Source organism: Lithobates pipiens, unplaced genomic scaffold, assembly GCF_037356315.1.
Source record: "Lithobates pipiens isolate NorthernLeopardFrog02 unplaced genomic scaffold, aLitPip1_a1.2 Scaffold_19, whole genome shotgun sequence".
NCBI lineage: Eukaryota > Metazoa > Chordata > Amphibia > Anura > Ranidae > Lithobates > Lithobates pipiens.
This window is the reverse complement of record NW_027507764.1, coordinates 207990765-208011875: the sequence shown is the minus strand read 5'-3', so window position 1 is coordinate 208011875 and position 21111 is coordinate 207990765. Positions and strand designations below refer to the sequence as shown.

The 21111-nt window shown below is 43.6% G+C and overlaps 1 protein-coding gene across 3 annotated transcripts in view; it reads right to left on the bottom strand.

The window, feature by feature from the left end:
- MATCAP2 (microtubule associated tyrosine carboxypeptidase 2) overlaps nt 1-21111 on the bottom strand; it is an 88028-nt gene that overhangs the window by 7354 nt on the left and 59563 nt on the right. For all 3 annotated transcript variants that reach the window (XM_077491664.1, XM_077491665.1, XM_077491663.1), the window contains exon 5: nt 2221-2526. In XM_077491664.1, the coding sequence (XP_077347790.1) occupies nt 2221-2526 (306 nt within the window). The remainder of the gene's footprint in view (nt 1-2220; nt 2527-21111) is intronic.

Genomic DNA, 21111 nt, shown 5'->3' with positions numbered 1-21111 from the left:
TGTAGATTGGGGGCATGCGCATGAATTAGGGGGGCGGCACCCCTCCATCCCTAATGGAGCGGCCGCCACTGGTGGTACCTCTTAGCATAAGAAATAGGTGAAGGCCTCTGTGTAGCAACTGTAAGGGGACAGTCTTTAGTCCTAACTCTTCAGCTGGGTAGCGTTAGGGCCCAGTTGTATCATTAGTGCCCTTGTGAATAGTCCCAGTGGAGCTTGTAGGCAGTAATAAGAATACTAGATGGCTGTATGGTCATTTCCTAAAGGGATCAGTCTCTCTAGCAGCAGATAGTAAATCCCCTCAGCAGCAGCTCATCAGTCCCAGTCAGCGATTAGTCCACTCTCTTCACCCAGACGGCTCTGGCACATCTGAGCTCAGAACTCTGGATCCCTCTCAGACTGCTGATATGCTGCAGTGGTGGTGCACACTGGACAGCAATGTGCACTTTCTAGGCTCCCTCATTGTAAGAGAAAGCTGTGTCCTCTACAGCCTGAGAAAATGCAGCTCTTTTTCTTCCTCCTGGCAATCTCCCTTTGGGAAATGCAGTCCAAAATCTCTTGATTATAGCAGAGGCTCACTCCTCTAGACCAGTGTTTCTCAACTTCAGTCCTCAAGACGCCCCAACGGGTCATGTTTTCAGGATTTCCCTCAGATAAAACAGCTCTGGTAATTACTAAGGCAGTGAAACTGATCAAATCACCTGTGCAAAAAAATGGAAAGAATGAAAACATGATCTGTTGGGACGCCTTGAGGACTGGAGTTGAGAAACATTGCTCTAGACTACAGTTCCCGAAGTTCAGTGCTGCCTGACTCAGTCTATTGAACTCCTCCTGCTCAGCAGTTCCCTCCTCTTTGTGATATTGCTGTTAACCAGTTCAGCACTGCAGGGCAGAAGCTATAGAGAGCAGCTGCAGCCAGTGGTTCTCTCACTCTCCATTCTTAGCCAAGCTCTGGTTACACAAAGATTAATAAAAGGGTATATTAGGCGCTTTTGTGTGTCTTTCCAAAACTATTGGTATACTTGCACACAATGCGTGAGAGCCTGCTTCTAAAAACATCCCTGCTATATACTAAAGCAAATTTAGGCTGGTATCGGCATGGCATGGGCCAAATGCTTGTTGCCTGGTGTGCAAGTAGTGAAAGAAGTGTTTATTCTTGGCAAATCAGACAGCTGATCTCCAAAGAATTCATTCAAATTTTAGTTAGCAGGTACATCTCATATCCCTCGGCATGTCTCCTGGTGGTCTTTGCCTCAGCATGCGCTGGGAGCTGGAGACAGGCACTTGCTAGCAAAGCAGCTATCTCCTTGCTAGCTGCAGTGTCAGGTTGCCGGGCACCAAGAGGGATACCTTGTCTGAGATTGCACCTAGTGTTACAGGCCACCTAGGAAGATGGGAAAAAGTACTACATGTACTTTTTTCCATCAAGTAATGAATTCCTGCATGCGGGTTAACCTGGCCATACACTAGGCAAATTTTGGTCAGTTCCTGATGAACTGCCCAAAATCCACTTAGTAGGTGGCCCTTACCGTTTGAACCAACATCCTTTGAAAAATCAAAGGAACCAGGTGAAAAATTGCCAGACGAACAGTGGCTGCTTCCAATCAGTTGCAGCCACTATTCAGGTATTCTGACAGCCGCTGTCAGAACGGGGGACTCTGTGTCATTTTCCAGCTTCAGAAAGCCTTCTAGAACACCATATCATTGCACTCAGATCACATTTTAAAAAACTGCCAGACATTTTTAGCCTCTATACTGTGAACAGCCCTGCAACTAGTGTAATTATATTAACAGCCTCCTGTACATTCCCTGCACAGCAATACTAACTGGGAGTGGAAGGCCAGCACTGGTCACCAATTAAGCTCTGCTGCAGTGGCAACCAGTCCTTTGCCCATTCAGGCAAAAGTAACAGAGCAGACCCCTGTCTGCCACTAGTACATACCTTTTTACTTGCTGTGGCTCTGCCTCATTCACTCGCTGGAACCCCCTGAGCTTACACAAGTGGCTGCTAAGGCACTGAGCAATGCATTGTGAGAGAGAGGTGAGTCACAAGTTTGCCTATACCAAGAAGTACCAATATTTTAGGGTTCCAGCAGGCAAATAGGGTGGCAGGGGAGGGCATGGAAGGTAAGTCCTAGCAGTGCAGGACATCTCCTGTACTTTATGTAGATTATTATCAGGTGCCAGTTTCCCCAACTAATGTAATATCATTTTGTCATTTACCTGGTTGTGACGTGTCAGTACAGCCCCTCTTTGCTCGTACACAGTAGTCCCAGCGTGTGTTTGGATCTTTCACAAACTGACCCACATCCTGGAACAACTCACTGAAGGACATGTGGCTGGCTTGGTACACGGTGTAATATAGTAAAGCAGCCCTCCACAGGAAGGGATCCTTTCGAAATAAGACACTGTGTATGCTTGCAAGACCTTCTTCTGTTGGGTTGACTGGCTTTAAACCATACTTCTTACGACCATTGATGTTATTCCAAGGCTGCTGATTATTGTTCATCCCTCGAAAATAATGGGTGCCTGTAGGGAAAAAATAATGACTGACATAATATGGCAACTGATCTTTGTTGGTCTGACCGCATGTATGTGCTTACCGTATTTAAAGTGTAAGCTCCAGTCCCTACTCATCACTATTGCACATAATTATTCTACTTACCTACACATTGCTCTGGTATACCCAAAGGTGAACAATAGTCTACAGATGCCTATTTATGCATTTTGTATATAAGTGCCTGTAGCCAAACTGCATAATCGCAGGTGTGCTAAGAGAAAACATGTTATACATTGACATACTCGGACATCCTGCAGCTTTACAACAAGATATTCATGTATTCATGTATTGTACATAACTGGTTAGCAGGTACCAGAGTAAGGGGGGAGGGGGACATTCCCAAAGTCAGACTGCCAAGTCAGGTCACCAACGCACCGATCTAGGATTGTCAGATCTTACAGAACTTTTGGGGCAAGCCCTACAAATACACTATATTACCAAAAGTATTGTGACGCCTGCCATTACACACACATGAATTTTAATGGTATCCCAGTCTTAGTCCGTAGGATTCAATATTGAGTTAGCCCACCCTTTGCAGCTATAACAATTTAAACTCTGGGAGGGCTGTCCACAAGGTTTAGGAGTGTGTCTATAGGAATGTTTGACCATTCTTCCAGAAGCACATTTGTGAGGTCAGGCACTGAAGTTGGACGAGAAGGCCTGGTTCACAGTCTCTGCGTCATTTCATCCCAAAGGTGCTCTATCGGGCTGAGGTCAGAACGCTGTGCAGGCCAGTCAAGTTCCTCCTTTCCAAACTCACTGATCCATGTCTTTATGGACCTTGCTGTGTAAACAAGGTAGATCTACGTTCTGACAGGGGAGATCACAGAGATCCTGTCTTTCTGCTATACAGGAAGACGGATCTCTGTATTTCCCCAGGCAGCCCATCCCCCATACATTTAGAAAACACCTGTAGGGAACACATTTAACCCCTTGACCGCCCCTGATTTTAACCCCTTCCCTGCCAGTGTCATTAGTACAATAACTGCATATTTTTAGCACTGATTACTGTAATAATGTCACTGGTTCCCAAAATAGTGTAAAAAATGGCAGTTAGGTGTCCGATCTGTCCGTCACAATGTCGCAGTCCCACTAAAAATCGCAGATCACCGCCATTACTGGTAAAAAAATAATGCCATAAATCTTCCCTATTTTGCAGAAGCTGTAACTTTTGTGCAAACCAATCAATATATTCTTCTGGGATTTTTGTACCAAAAATATGTAGAAGAAGAACCACAGACAAAAACCTGCGCAGGTAAGAAAAGCTTTATTTTCTTATAAACTCTGTGCTTCTTAGATTTGTGCCCACCTGATCTGTCTGAATTGTTCTTCAGGTAAAAACCAACCTCTGTAGTAAGCGGGTCTTGAACTTAATATTTTGACTTATGTTACCGTTGTTTCTTGTCTGTCTACTTGTCATCTGTCTGTTGTGAATGAGATAAGCCCTGTTTGTATGGTGTGAATTGAAACATATATCATCCCAATGGGTAACGGAATGCGCCCTTAACTCGTAAGAGTACTTTGGGGGTCCGACACTTAAGTTTGATATACGCTTTTTGATTCATGAGCCTAAAAACGGGTTGAAAGTATAAGTCCTGACTGCCTTGATAAAGCAGGAATAAGAAACGAATGCTGAGAGATTCCATGGTAATGGGAAGGGAATAAGGTCTCCACAAAGTCCCGGAGATCTAGTCATATGTGTTTGGCCACCTATAAGTGATGATTGTGATTGTCGTGTCTGCTGTATTAGTAGTCGCATTCATTGTCTGGTTGGGGTATAAAGTAGTTCGGTTTCAAAGTAAATACCCCGGACAAAGTTTTAATATTTTGGCACCCTAGGAGGAGAAGGCAACGAGACACTTAATAAGTGATCCAAACGCCACCTAGGCAAGACTGTCAAAATGGGCCAGACACAGGGTAAACCCCAGGGGGAATCTCAGAAATGTTATAGTGTTAAAGACATAATTACAATGTTGTATGGGAAGGATAAGGCACAAGGCACAAATAGGATTCTCAAGAAATTGGGGATGGATGGAGAAAATGGATTAAGTGTAGAAGGTTGGGAAGAAATAAAGAAAGACAGACAGGGAGAGATATTGAAAAACGGATGGGTATCACAAATACAATGTCTAATTAAGGTATCCAACAGGGCTAAAGAGGAGGGATGGGAGTATTGTCAGGAAAAGGGTGGATGGGATATGAAGGTCCGACACAAAAGTCTTCCTTCTGCTCCCGGCGATAGGGTAAATACGGGAGATACTCCACCTCCTTATAACACCACCACACCAGGTAATGAAAGACCAAAACTTTATCCTTCCTTAAGAGGAAGAGGGTGGGTATGCCGAGTATGCGGTACCCAGAACCCAGACTGGGCACAGGAATGTGTGCACTGCGGCGCTCAAAGACCAGAGCCCGTAGCTCCAGTCCATAGTCGGACTAGGGTAATACAAGTGAATAATCCAAATTTCGGGCAGGAAGGAGAACCGCCTACGGTGACTCGACAAGTTGTCTTGAGGGCATGGGCACCTTGGACAGCTAACACTCTTATGGCACTGGTACAGAATGCTCCTGATCCCGTAGCAAAACCCGCCGCCTTCTGCAGATTTGTGACACAGTTGCTGGACACACATGAAGCAGCTTGGCAAGATGGGGAAGATATATGTAGACATAAAATGACACTGACAATGTTTAATCAATTCATGACTAAACTTACCCCACTTAGACCGAATGGGGATCCTGCCACGGACCCGCCAGGAGTACATCCTCGTCATATAGATTCTAGACCCCTGTTTATTGCTCAGTTACGAGAATTTTGCCAAGAGAAACAGCGGGAAAGGGGCTCAACGGCGCCCATAAAACAAGCCCCAGGTCAGACTGTTACCGAATTTTACCTTAATATGGAAAGCATGATGGCTGACGAAGGGCTAGATTTAGCCCTACCCATCACCATTAGGGCTTTCAATCGACAGTTTATGGAAGGATTAGTACCACAAATAGGTGACAAACTAAAGACGTGTACTCCTGAATGGAGAGCCTTACAGGACAGAGGAGCGCTGTTGCAGAAAGCACAAGGTATCGAAGCTGATCTAACAGAAACTAAACCTAGGAGGACACCGGGAGTTAACACTGTTGCCCGGGTTAGGGAAGGAGGGAACTCCTCCCGTAGACCTCTTACCTGCTATTACTGCGACAAGGTAGGACATATAAAAAGAAATTGTAGAAAAAGGATAAAAGACGAACAGGAAGGAAGCACGGACAGAGACGAGAGGGACAACAGACAGAGGAGTGGCAACGATAGGGACGATACGGCATGACTTGCCCCGGTCCTAGCTGAATCAGAGAACAAAATGCTCCACATGTTGATGAAGGTGGAAGGTAAACATATTCCTTGTTTGGTTGACACAGGAGCGTCACGCAGTCTGTTGTCTGATTCAGTAGTCCCTCCACACATGACGTCCCGTGACACCATACCCATAAGTGGTTACGACGCAAGGGATGGCGCATTCGCCAACTCTATACTCACAAGCCCTGCAGACAGTGTTAGGAGAATGGCTACCGCCTGACACTTGTGTATTGTTGCAATATGTAGATGACCTATTGTTATGTTGTCCGGATAACGATACTTGTTTAAAAGCCACTCTCTCATTGTTACAATTCCTGGCTGAAAAAGGGTGCAAGGTGAATAGAACTAAGTTACAGGTATGTCAGAAAAAGGTTGTCTTTTTGGGCCACTGTATATCCCAGGGTACTCGACACCTCACTGAAGACCGAGTCCAGGCCATAAGACAAATGAATGTCCCACGCAACTTTAAGCAACTTCGTATGTTTCTGGGAATGGTGTCATATTGTAGACAATGGATACCACATGCCAGTTCTCTGATGCAGCCATTATATGATTGCTTGAAAATAGTACCCTATGTACTCACAGAAGCAGGTCATGAATCTTTTAGCACCTTAAAAAGGTTACTAATTTCGGCACCTGCGATCGGGATCCCTGATTATACCAAAACATTTCATTTGTACATTGCTGAAATCACGGGACACGCAACAGGGGTGTTGACACAACAACACATCAAACAAAGGCCGGTAGCATACTTCTCGGCGGCTCTCGATCCTGTCTCTAGAGGATCACCGTCCTGTGTACGAGCAGTTGCAGCAGTGTCAATTATCATTGACAAATCCTCAGAAATTGTCTTAGACAATCCTGTAGTGGTACATACCACACATGACATACACGCCATCTTGTCACAGGTCCAGCCAAAACACATATCAATGGCAAGGCAGCTGCGTCTACAATGCACCTTGCTCCTACCCCCCAATGTTACCTTTCAGCGATGCACTTCTTTTAACTTAGCACAGCTTTTACCATTACAGACAGATTTGACAAGGGGGAGTAATGATGATAATGGTGTAGACACAGCACAGGATACTCAGGATTCTGACACACTTTCGTTTCAGGACATAACATCTGATGAACACGATTGTTTTCAACTTATGGAACAAGAAACCACGGGGTTCCCACATGTCACAGACATACCCATTGCAAATGCAGAACACACACTGTACATAGATGGTAGTAGATTTGCCGATGACAAAGGTAAATATCACACAGGTTATGCTGTGGTAACGGACACACAGGTAATTGAGGCAAAGTCACTACCAGCACACATGTCGGCACAAGAAGCGGAACTAACCGCTCTGGAGAAAGCCTTAGAACACTTGGAGGGACAAGAAGGGAACGTTTACACTGATTCCGCATACGCCTACGGAGTTGCACATGATTATGGCCAAATATGGAAAGCTAGAGGTTACCTTACAGCAGCAGGCACACCTGTTAAACATGGTGAAGGAATCAAAAGAGTCCTGAACAATCTTCAAAAGGTTAAAAGAGTAGCCATCATGAAGATAGCGGCACACACGAGCGCAAAAACAACTGAGGCAAAAGGAAACGCATTTGCAGATTTAACTGCAAAGAAGGCAGCTCTAGGGGAAGTAAGCCCTGAGACCTTAGCCACGGTACAGGTGAGTATGCCCGAAACCACATGGCAGCAGCTAATCGAACTACAGGAACAAGCAGGGGCTATTGAGAAGGACCGTTGGGTTAAGGAGGGAGCTGCACCAGGCCTTGACAATGTATGGAGAGAAGGAGACAAAATATGTCTACCCGCTTCTCTATACCCCGCAATGGCAGCGGCTGTCCACTTACCCACTCATGTCAGCTCCAATTCTATGTATAGGATTGTAAGCCAAGGATGGCTAGCCCCTGGATTCAGTAGTACTGCAAGGAACTACTGTGCTGCATGCCAAATCTGTCTGATTAATAACCCAGGACAGAGAGTGAAAACCCCACGTAAACATCAGGTCCGGGCCCAATATCCCTTTCAGAGACTGCAGATTGACTACATACAAATGCCTAAGAGCGGCCCCTTTGAATTTGTTCTCGTGTGCATCTGCCTATTTTCAGGCTGGCCCGAAAGTTATCCTGTAAAATCAGCTACGGCAAAAGCCACCGCCAAGAAACTGATTACTGAGCTGATACCTAGGTTTGGTCTCCCAGAAACAATAGAATCAGATAGGGGGACACATTTCACGGGAGAAATAATGCAAAATGTGATGGCAATGTTAGGGGTTCAACAAAGTTTTCATACTCCTTACCACCCACAGAGTTCAGGATCAGTAGAAAGAGTAAATGGTACAATCAAGCTGAAAATACAAAAGGCCATGCAGGAGTTGAACAAACCATGGCCTGAGTGCCTACCCTTAGCTTTGTTCTCTATTAGGTACACCCCAACAGGAAAAACCGGGTTATCCCCATATGAAATACTGTTTGGAAGTGCACCTAGATTAGGTTTATATTTTCCTCAAAGTATGCAATTGCAATGTGATAGTTTAACTACGTATGTAATACAGTTGCAACAGCGTCTGACTAAAATCCACAAGAGTGTGTATTCTTCTCTTCCAGACCCTAATTCTGTCACAGGTACTCACGACTTACAACCGGGAGACTATGTGTATGTAAAGAAACATACCAGGAAGACACTGGAACCAAGGTTTGAAGGTCCTTTCCAGGTGCTATTGATTACAGCAACCTCAGTGAAATTGGAAGGGAAACCTACCTGGATCCACGCTTCTCACTGTAAAAAGGAGCCAGTTGGCAAATGACAACATGTATCTTTTTATTCTTTTTTGTTTCAGTAATCCTGGCTAATAGTTTGGTTACCTCACAGAATAAAATACACAAGGATGAAGGATTTTCTAAAAAAATGTTATTACTGAAGTTTAAATATGCTTATGCCCAGAAGTCAGGATATGAGAAATGTTGGATTTGTAGCAAATTACACCCCAGCACAGCAAGTATACCACTGATGGCAGTTCCTATAAACTATACTGATCTTGCTAACAGTAGCATTAACATAATTAGAACAAATACCAGCGAGACAGTAAACTGCTCATGTGCTTTTGCAAGAAAGCCAAGGTAAATGCTGCGGAAAAGATGGAACTTTTGTGAAGATAGGTGGATTTAGATCCTTGACATCACCCATCTTGCAGAAAAGCCACTCTTCCTGAATTTTAGATGTTGGTACTGTCCAGGGGGATGGGTGTATACCCCTCTGACAACTCGCGGTCAGGGAGAGTACTCTGGATATAGGCCGACTAGAACTTGTTCAGGTGGACCCAGGGCAAGAGGGAGGGGTGATGTCAAAGGGGGAAATGTAAGGATCAAGGTATGTGGAAACAAAATGGTTGACAGTATGTTTTACTAAATACTTGTCTGTCTTTATCCTTCTCAGTAAAATAAGGACTCATCATCTTTAGTCACGTACGCATAAGAAGAGGCCACATCAGCCCTAAAAAGCAGTCTACGCCCAGAAGATTGTCTTATCAGCTGATAACACCTGGAGAATTGCCTTTTCTTTGCAAATTGTTGTTTTTTTACATTGCTGATGCTTGCCTTTTTCTGTCTATAAAAGAGCCTCAGAGTCAGAGTTAAGTACGGACTTCTGAGCAGAAATACTGAGTACCTCCGTGTCTCTTTGCTTAGATAAGAACTCTAACTAACAATTGGGAAACGGTAACATAACCTGACAAATAGGTGACTTGTTGAGGTCACACCTAACAGGCCTAAACTGAGGAAGAAATGTCGTTTTTATATATATTTTTGGGGGATATTTAGTAAAGCAAAAAGTAAAAAATCTTGCTTTTTTTAAAAAATTGTTGCTCTTTTTTTGTTTATAGCGCAAAAAATAAAAACCGCAGAGGTCATTAAATACCACCAAAAAAAGCACTATTTGTGGGAAAAAAGGACATACATTTTTTTTCGGTACAGTTTCGTACGACCACGCAATTGTCAGTTAAAGCGACGCAGTGCCGTATTGCAAAAAATGGCCTGGTCATTAAGGGGGTAAATCCTTCTGGTCCTTAAAGAGGAAGTAAACCCTTTCAAACCACTTTGACCTACAGGTAAGCCTAGATTAAGGCTTACCTGTAGGTCCAAGCAATATCTCCTAAACCTATATGGTTTAGGAGATATTTGCCCGAAAATGGGCACCGCTGTCTACGGCGCATGCGCCGTAGACAGCGGCGTGCAGGCGCACTAAATGCGGCAAGTCCAAGAATGGATCTGCCTAATTTGTCGACTCCCGTGCGCATGCACGGGAGTGACGTCATCGCGGCTTCGCCGAATGCCAGCGGCGGAGCTGCGAGACGCGACTCCCTTGCGCATGCGCGGGAGTGACGTCATCGCGGCTTCGCCGCTGTCATTCGTCGGAGCTGCGAGACGCCACCAGCAAGATGGATGCGGCGGACTACAGGGGACAGCGGCGACTTCGCTGGCTCCTGTGTCAGGTAAGTGACACATAATGAGCTACTATGCGATGCATAGTAGTCCATTATGCTTTACCTTTGCAGGGAAAAAAAGAGGCAGTAAACCCATCAGGGTTTACTTCCTCTTTAAGTGGGTAAAGCGGTATTAAACCCAAAACCAAAAATATAATATATTACAGCTTACCAATCATTAGCTGTGTGGCGGCATTCATTTTATTTTTAGGATTTTACCCTCTGTTAGTTTTAGATGCATTAGCAGATGTAAATACACTAACAAATTGAAGCAAAACCCCAACTAATACTTTATAAGCAGGTATATTATTTGTTTCCTTTTGGGATAAAGGTTTTTCATAAATAAATAAAAATGATCATTGTAAGCACCCCTGCCAGTGTTGAATGGTTTGACTCATCCCTGTGTACTTGATACATTTACAAGAGACAGACTTACTGGCTGGATCACCAAATGAAAATAGAAGAAAGAAAGCCTAGTAAAGTAATGTAGCCATCACATCTAAGAATTGGTAAGCTGACATATAATAAAGGTTTGCTTTTGGGTTTATTAACAGTTAATACTGGTTTACACCTGAATGGGCTGCAAATTGCACCATAACGCAGAAAAAGTTGTTCATGCACTACTTTTCAGCATTGCCTTCCTGATTGGTTTGCAGTCCTAATTGGTTGCAATTGATGATTTGCAAACCATCTGTTTTTGCAATATATCATTCAATAAGCAAGTCGCTCTGAGGAACACACAAGAGAACAATGGATGGAAGAAGTGAATGAATTTGCAGTGAACATATTCTGCTAAAGCTAAAGCTAAAGCAATATTACAGAATAGAATCACATAGAAGTAAAAATAGAAACAGTGCCTACTCCCACATTCCTTCAACGACAACACCCTGGAATGTGCTGGGCAATTGAGGTTTGTTGGTGAAAATAAAAATCTGTTCTAGTTTATATCCTGGTCACAAGAGGATTATTTAGTATAACCAACATGTTTGTCTAAATGATGAAATGGGAATATTAGATAGAAAATGTTTAGTGTGCGTTTTCCTGAATGTTTTCAAATAATAATTATAAAGTAATAATAGAATTCAACCCTTAACTGAGCACCAGATGGTTATGAAAAATAGAGATAACCTTAAAAACTGCTAAATGGATTAATGTAATGTACTACCAAAAGTTGCTATCCAAGCCATGAGACAAATAAAGTTGTTACAAGGTGTGCTATGAATTTGTATTGACTTATTATCTTGTGGTGTATGAATATAGGCGGACAATATAATGATGAATAATGAATAGGATGGTGACAGGAAAGTGGGAAGAGCTAAAGGATGGTATTAATTTCCAAATCTTCATTGAGACCTTCTGGCTGTTAAGTTTAAAAATCCAAAAGGTCTCATATGCACATCGTTTTTTAATCTTTCTCCTTCAGGTAGAGAATTGGATATGAATTGGATCGCCGTTACTCTGACCAATGATGGATTCCTGTCATGATGAGCTAAACTTAGGATATTCTTCTTTTAAGGCTTCTTCTATGTTCTTTGAATCTAGTACAGAGTGATCTAAAAGTGCGACCTTTCTAACACATTTTGCAGGGGCAAGTGATTAAATAAACCACATAATTGGTGGAACAGGTAAGAAATTAATTAAAAGAGAAGTATAGGATTTTTTTTCAGTTTCATACTTACCTATGTGGATACAGCATCGGTCCGCTGCTGCATCTGTCCCCCAGTGCCTCTGCACTGAGAACCAAGCGATCGAACACCACTGATGGTTCGGTTCTCAAGCTCCCCGAGCAAGGAGCTGCTGACTGTCCCCGAGCAAAGAGCTGCTGAGTGTCAATCAGCAGCTCTCCCTCTGCTCTGCTCCTCCACGCTCACTGGAGCACTGAGCTGTGGAGGGGCGGGAAGTGGCTGTCTCAGGCTCTCAGTGGCTCGCTGGGAGGGGTATCAGTCCAGGCACCTGGTGGATCCTGACTTCCATTGTCAGGATGACGTGGTGTCTGGACTGATTTCTGTGACATCAGCAGAGAGCAGAAATGGGTCACAAGAGTGCAAAATGAACTGCACTCCTGTGATGCACAGGAGAAGTACAGCCAAACGAGCTTTGGCTATACTTCTCCTTTAATGCCCCGGAAATCAGAGAAGGTCTTTTGACCATGCATCATTGTGCACATGTAAATAATTTTTTTCTTGAAACAGTGGTACATCCCTTGGAGGGAAAACACCCTTGGGATGGAACCTCGGGAGTCCTTATTCTTTGTCTGAATCCAACTGGGAGTAATAATATTTTTTATGTATTGTGACCTCCTAAACACCAAGTTGGGGTTTAGGGTATGTGTTTTTGTAGTTTTGGGTCACTGCAAATGATGCCCCAATATTTATTAAGATAATTCTTGATGGGCCAATGCCTGTTGTTGAATTGGGTGATAAAGAAAGGGCCCTTCTTAGAAGGGGGCGGATTATGGTTGTACATGTTCACTGTGGCAGTACTCATTGAGGTATTTCTGAATAGCTTGATCAATATCTTTTTTCTAGTGGCCTTTTTCCAAGAATTTTTGTTTAAGGATCGAACTCTGGGTTTAGTAGTTCTCGATAGAACTGCATTTCTGTTTTAAACAGCAGAATTGGCTGTAGGGAATGTTTTCAATCCATTTTTTGTGATGACAACTCTTCTTGTGCAGATAGGATTTTCCCATGGTCAGCTTGAAGCAAATCCTTAGGTCTTGGTCATGGAATAATTCAAGAGATCAAGAAATATTAGCTTGTTGGGATCAGTGGCTAAAGTGAACTGTATCGCAAAATGGTTGTTGTTACAGTAGTGGAAACATTTTTAGATCATGTTGGTATCTTCATGCCAGATGACAATCACATCATCTGTATACCTGCTGTAGTATGCCAGATGATGAGAAAAGGGATTGTGAGCCCAGATATATAGATCCTCCCTGTATGTCATAAATAAATTCACATAACTGGGAGCAAAGCTGGCATCCATGGCTGTTCCTCGAGTCTGGAGGAAAAAAGTCTTGCTCCAGCTGAAAATAGTTGTGATGTAAGAATAACTCAATTGCTTACATGGGGTTCAGATGGTCTTGTCTGTAGAAAAAATATTGTGCAGCTAAGAGGTCCATATCATGTGGAATCAATGTGCATAGTGATGTTACATCTAGCAAAATCCATTGGTATTCTGTGTCCCATTTATAATAAATAATAGTCTCAAGGAGATGGCTGGAATTGCCTTTGTAAGCAGGGAGCTGTTGAACTATTGGTTGGAGGAAGTGATCTACATAATCTGATAGCTGACTGGTTAATCCATCTATTGATGCCACGATAGGTCTACCTGGTGGTTGAAGAGGGTCCTTATGGACTTTGGGTAGGTAGAAGTATGGAGTGGAAAAGAATTCCAGACATTAAAAGTGTTCATTGGGGTTTAGAACACCCTCTAATGAAGCCTTCTCCACTAGATTTTTTAGTTTTTCTTTGAAAGCGTGTTCTGTTTGATCTGCATGTTGATATTCTGATCAGATAATAATCTGTGAGTTTCAGCCATATAATCCTCTTTGTTTAATATGACTACCTCACCTACTTTGTCTGTTTTTTTGTACCCATACAGTTTTGAATTGATTGTAAACCAAAGAATTATGGGCCTTTATCCTGGTACAGGATGAATTTGGAAGGTGGTTTAAAATCAGTGTGGACCATCTCCTTTGACTTGCCTATGTCCAGGTAACTCAAGTCAAGGAGGTCTTCAGAGGCATTTTCGGTCCACAGCTCATGTAGAATGTTTAGAATACACATATCAACTGGCCCTTGAGGATCTAGGGATGTATTAGCCTCGTCTGGAATAAATGAAAAAGGTTTGGTGGAGTAGAAGAGGCGAAATTCAACCCTTTGTATAATAAAGATAGCTCCAGATATGTGAGAGGACTGGATGATAAATTCAAAATCTTCATGGTTGATCGGGTGGAGTGGAGTTCTCGCATCTGAATCTTTTTGTTGCCTCCTCTAGAACCTTGTCTGGTCTTTCTAGACCCCATTTTATGACCATCGAGAGGGGTCCCTTAAAAACCTCCTTGGGTGGGGGGGTCCTTAGGGCGAGCTCCCTCTTTAATATATTTTTCTTGAGCATCTGTGGCTAACAATTCCTTGTGTGGAATGGCATCATGGCTTATATTGCTTTAGTGTTGTTCTGGTGAGGTTTCTGGGACCTCTCAGATTCGCTGTAGCTGTGATGGTGGGCCACTGCTGGAGATCTGGGTCTTGGGGCTTTACGGACATGCCAATATCCAGGGGAATGGTCCATTTTGAGATTGCCAACAGGGTTCTTATGTCCGTTTTTAGGCTTATTTTCCAGGACTTATAAGGGTTTCAGGGTTTTTCTCTTCTCCCTATTGCTGGATTCTGGGTGGGTTATTTGGCTAAAAGGGAGATGTGATTGTTGGTTATTGTGACAGACGCAACCAGGACAGGGGCTTTTGGAGAGGACTAGGGGCAAGCCTCCTACATACTGATTATGGCCCATTGAAAAAGCAGATCACTCTATAATGATGGACAAGTACTTAATTGACGCTGAGAGCATGGTTTAGATTACTTTTAAGGAGGAAGCAAATCCCACTGCTTCCCCCAAATGTGACGGAACCACTTCTGAACCACTGGAGGAATCTTCCTGTCTCAAAGTCTGAGATGTCTCTTTAAAGTTTGAGGTTTTTTTCTGGATTAGGTGTTCTTTATTCTCCTGTACATATTTGCGCATCTTGGTCTCCAGATCTGAGTATCTCTCAAGGTTCTTCCACTTCAGTAATTACATCCAAATTTCATAAATTTCTTCGTGGCTTTTTTAAAGCATCCTGAGTCTCTGTTCTTTGATGACATTCAGCCATTCTAAAGTGCATTTGGTGGAGATGAAAATGTAGATCATCATGTAGGAACTTACATTTCTTAGTTGCCTTTGGAGAATGGAAAAGGAAAGGTCCAATACTATGGGTGTCAATTCTGAACTGGAAAGGGACTGGGAATGAAACAGACACTGGTGAAATGCCAATAAAATGTAATAACCGGAATCAACAAAATGTGCAACACAATTGAAGACTAAACATAAATGGGTCAAAAAATGCTACATAATAATATAAAAGATACAAATAATATTAGAGTATCATAGAAGACAAACAGGGAGCAGCTGAGGTATTGTGTATCTGCGAACCCTTGCACCACAAATCCTAGGGTGTTAATTAAGACATGTTTGCAAGGGTCTGCAATACATTTACCACTGTAGATGAGACAGATATTTATTCACTATAAACACACAATTAGGAAGTGTTCAGTGGCAGGTTTTTATATTCTTGCAGTGCTAATTTAGAGCTGCAGAGGGAGGAATTTTTGCATCAAGCTGCAATTTTAGACTATTTTTTGTTCAGTTGGTGGGCTGAACAATAGAAATCTAAAAGAGTCTTCCAATCACACTAAACAGCATGAAAATGAAGGAATTGCCCCTGAAAGCTAGTGTATTCTGACAGGCTGCTGAATACCCAATCTAATTGGTTGCAGTCCATGTTCAGCCAACATTTTTCTACCTGGCTCCTTTGACAAAAGTGGATTGAAAATCTACTTTTGTGGATCTGGGTGGTGCTAACAGAGCCACTTACAGCTTGAATTTTAGCTGATTCATTAGGCATCGGACACAATTCCAGACACGCATAGCCAGGTTTATCATAAATCTGTCTCCTGTTCAGCATTACCTTTCTGTGTGGCAGACTTGATACATGTCCCCTACTGAGTTTTGTTAACAATGGGCTTCTTTCAGCATAGCTGAATATAATACAGTGCTTCACATGTGAAAGAAGACTATAGAGCTACCTCCTGGCTGTAAAGTAGCCAAAATATTTTTATGTAATATTTCATATATTATGTGGCAAAAAAGTACTTTACATTTGATAGCAGCTCTTGTCTTGTAAAGTGGGAATATAATTTTGAAAACCACTAAATACAACCAATAAACACAAAAAACTGCAATCCCTACAATGAGCGCGCAGTGGCCATAATGAAATATGTTCTGCATTCACACATTCTCGATCTGCAGAAGAGAATATACAGTGTCTTGAAAAAGTATTCATACACCTTGAATTTTTCAACATTTTGTCATGTTCCAACCAAAAATTAAATTTATTTTATTGGGATTTTATGTAATAGACCAACACAAAGTGGCACATAATTGCCAAATGGAAAAAAAAATTATAAATGGTTTTAAATGGTAAAAAAAATAAATAAATCTTACAAGGCAAAGTGAGTTGCATACTAGCACATTATGATAAACTTACCTTAGAACGAAGCCCTTCCAGCACCGCAATGTCACCACTGAGACGGCTTCCATCTTCCCCTGGTCTACCTTTCCGGGATCGCGGCCTCTGGTTACATGAGTGGCCAGAAGCACGATGACGACGCTCCCGCAAATGCGCACGGGAGCTGCTGTTTCTGGCACAGGCTCTGTAGGTTAGTTTAGGAGATATTTACAGTATCTACAGGTAAGTGTTATTATAGGCTTACCGGTAGGTACAAGTGCTAATTCAGAATTTACTACCACTTCAATTGCATAGTGGGACCAATTTTGTTTTTCCTGCTGGTTCAGAGCTATTTAGCTATGACATGCTGGGGAGTAATGCTGGGCATACACGTTGTTTTCATGCAATTTTATCCAGTTTTTTCAAGTGAAAATATATCTAATTAGACCAAGTTACACATTACACTCACATAGAGTTTTCTGTTTGGACTGATTTTAGACCCATTTAACACCACATTGGCCTATGTCTCTCTGTCCCTGGCAATTTGCTTGCAATTGATCTTTATTACTCGTAGATACAGTAAATTTGTCACAACCAATATTCGTGCCCCATAGTGTCTATTAGGGATGAGCCAAACACCCCTCGGTTCGGTTCGCACCAGAACTTTCGAACGGACCCCAAATTCGTACGAACGTTAGAACCCCATTGAAGTCTATGGGACTCGAACGTTCAAAATGAAAAGTGCTAATTTTAACGGCTAATATGCAAGATACTGTCCTAAAAAGGGTTTGGGGACCTGGCTCCTGCCCCAGGGGACATGGGTCAATGCCTAAAATGTTTTTAAAAATGGCCGTTTTGGCGGGAGCACTGATTTTAATGACGATTAAAGTGAAAAAAAAAGTGAAATATTCCTTTAAATATGGTGCCTGGGGGGTGTCTGTAGTATGCCTGTGAAGTGCCACGTGTTTCCCGTGTTTAGAACAGTCCCTGCACAAAATGACATTAAACGGAAATAACACCATTTAAAACTGCTTGCGGTTTTAATGTTATATCTGGTTCCTGCAATATGGTTGAAAATCATTGAGAAAAATGGCATGGGTAGCCCTCCCTGCCCATTACCAGCCTATTTGGGTCTTGTACGCATATTAAGGGGAACATTGTACCCATATTAAAAAAAGGAAATGCGTGTGGCCCCCAGGCCCTATATACTCAGAACAGCAGTATACAGGCGGTGCAAACAAGACAGGGACTGTGTAGGTTTGTTGTGTTAAGTTGAATCTGTTTGTAATTTTCAACTGGTACATTTTTAAAGTGTAGCTCCAGTCCAAAAAACTATTTTTAAGCTTTTTGGAAAACATAGGGAAGGGTTATCACCCCTGTATAATTTGTTTTGTCGTCCATCTTTTTTCATCTCACTTGCTGTTGTCTCCTTCCGTTTGCAAGTAGGAGATGTTTGTAAGTTGGATGTTTGAAAGTAGGGGCCTGCCCTATATGCTCTGCAGAAATGGCGGAACAAGGTGTTGGTTTTGCCACAACATTGTAAGCCCTCAAAGTGACTCTTGGTGGGCGCTGGAGCGCCCTGCTGTGAATGATTATATCAAGAATTGTAATTACATGCCATTGTTGAACAGTGGTAGAAAAATTGACATTTGGTGGTTGTGGTGCTGGTGCCACAACACTATAAGTCCTCACCGTTACTCTGGGTGGGCACAGGAAGGGGCCCTCCTGTGAAATATTATATCAAGAATTGTAATTACATGTCCCTGTTAAACAGGGGCAGAAAAATTTGGCCTTAGGCACTGCTGCTGGTGCCACCACACTGCAACCTCTTCCATATACTCTAGTTTTAATGCAGGAATTAGCCCTGCTGCAAAGCATTGCATCAAAAATTGTACTTAAACGCCCCTGTTAAACAGGGGCAGAAAAATTGGGCCTTAGGCACTGGTGCTGGTGCCACCACACTGCAACCTCTGCCATATACTCTAGTTTTATTGCAGGAATTAGCCCTGCTGCAAAGCATTGCATCAAAAATTGTAATTAAACGCCCCTGTTAAACAGGGGCAGGAAAATTGGGCCTTAGGCACTGGTGCTGGTGCCACCACACTGCAACCTCTGCCATATACTCTAGTTTTATTGCAGGAATTAGCCCTGCTGCAAAGCATTGCATCAAAAATTGTAATTAAACGCCCCTGTTAAACAGGGGCAGAAAAATTTGGCCTTAGGCACTGCTGCTGGTGCCACCACACTGCAACCTCTTCCATATACTCTAGTTTTATTGCAGGAATTAGCCCTGCTGCAAAGCATTGCATCAAAAATTGTAATTAAACGCCCCTGTTAAACAGGGGCAGAAAAATTGGGCCTTAGGCACTGGTGCTGGTGCCACCACACTGCAACCTCTGCCATATACTCTAGTTTTATTGCAGGAATTAGCCCTGCTGCAAAGCATTGCATCAAAAATTTGTAATTAAACGCCCCTGTTAAACAGAGGCAGAAAAATTTGGCCTTAGGCACTGCTGCTGGTGCCACCACACTGCAACCTCTTCCATATACTCTAGTTTTATTGCAGGAATTAGCCCTGCTGCAAAGCATTGCATCAAAAATTGTAATTAAACGCCCCTGTTAAACAGGGGCAGAAAAATTGGGCCTTAGGCACTGGTGCTGGTGCCACCACACTGCAACCTCTGCCATATACTCTAGTTTTAATGCAGGAATTAGCCCTGCTGCAAAGCATTGCATCAAAAATTGTAATTAAACGCCCCTGTTAAACAGGGGCAGAAAAATTGGGCCTTAGGCACTGGTGCTGGTGCCACCACACTGCAACCTCTCCCATATACTCTTGTTTGATTGCAGGAATTAGCCCTGCTGCAAAGCATTGCATCAAAAATTGTACTTAAACGCCCCTGTTAAACAGGGGCAGAAAAATTGGGCTGATGGCATCAACCAGAACCAGAAATGTTCTTCCAACATATCAGCGGAGGAGGAAGAGGATAGACAATCAACATAACAGGACAGTCACTCAGCATCAGCATAGGCAGTCTTGAAGGGATGTGATATTTCAAAAAAAATTATTCTGTTACATCAGCTTCAGGTGCTTGGTAGCTGTGGGTGATCCAAGACTGATTCATCTTGATGAAGGTCAGTCGATCAACTGATTCGGTGGACAGGCGCACCCTGTGATCGGTAACAAAGCCACCAGCAGCACTGAAGGTGCGTTCCGAAAGAACGCTGGATGCAGGACAGGCCAGTAGCTCAATTGCATACTGTGCAAGCTCTGGCCAGTGATCCATCCTCAAGACCCAGTAAGCCAGAGGATTTTCGGTGGGAAAGGTGTCCAAGTCTGACCTTGCCCCTAGGTATTCCTGCACCATGTAAATCAGACGCTGGCGATGGGTGCTGGAACCGATCATACCTTGGGGCTGCGGACTAAAAAATTGTCTGAAAGCATCAGTCAGACGGCCACCTTCTCCACCGCTCCTTCTGACCGATGCATCAGCAACACGTTGTCCAGGACCAGGAGTTTGTAACCTCCCAGTCTCTGGGAACGCGTTGCACAGACCTTTCTGCAAGGCCTCCCGGAGATGTCTCATCCTCTGCTCCCTCTGTGATGGCAAGATAAGGTCGGCAACCTTACCCTTGTACCGTGGATCAAGGAGAGTGGCCAGCCAGTAATGGTCCCTCTCCTTGATCCGAAGAATACGAGGATCCTTCCGCAGGCTTTGCAGGATCAGGGAGGCCATGCAGCGTAGGTTAGCTGAGGCATTCGGTCCGGAGTCCTCTGGGTCACTAAGGACAACATGATCCGCAGCTACCTCCTCCCAGCCACGTACAAGTCCACGTGTTTCTTGGGACTGTAAATCATCCCTACAAGACTGCTGCTGCTGCTGATGCTGATGCTGAGTGCCAGCCTCCACCTCCATGCTGACACAATCATCCTCCTCCTCCTCTTCCTCCTCCTCATCCTCTTCCTGTGTGATGGGTGGCACAGCAGGAACACTGTCTGGATAAAGGGGGCCTTGAGAGGCAAGGAAGTCCTCCTCTTCCTGCCTCTGTTCTGCCCAAGTGCCCTGTCCATTATTCCACGCAGCGTATGCTCCAAGAGGTGGACAAGAGGTACAGTGTCACTGATGCATGCACTGTCACTGCTCACCATCCTTGTGGCCTCCTCAAACGGTGACAGGACAGTGCATGCATCCCTGATCATGCCCCACTGGCGTGGTGAGAAAAAACCAAGCTCCCCTGACCCTGTCCTGGTGCCGTAGTCGCACAGGTACTCATTGATGGCCCTCTGCTGCGTGTGCAGCCGCTGCAGCATGGCCAATGTTGAGTTCCATCTGGTGGGCATGTCACATATAAGGCGGTTCTTGGGCAGGTTCAACTCCTTTTGGAGCTCAGCCAGCCGAGCACAGGCATTAAATGAACGGCGGAAATGCACACAGACTTTCCTGGCCTGCTT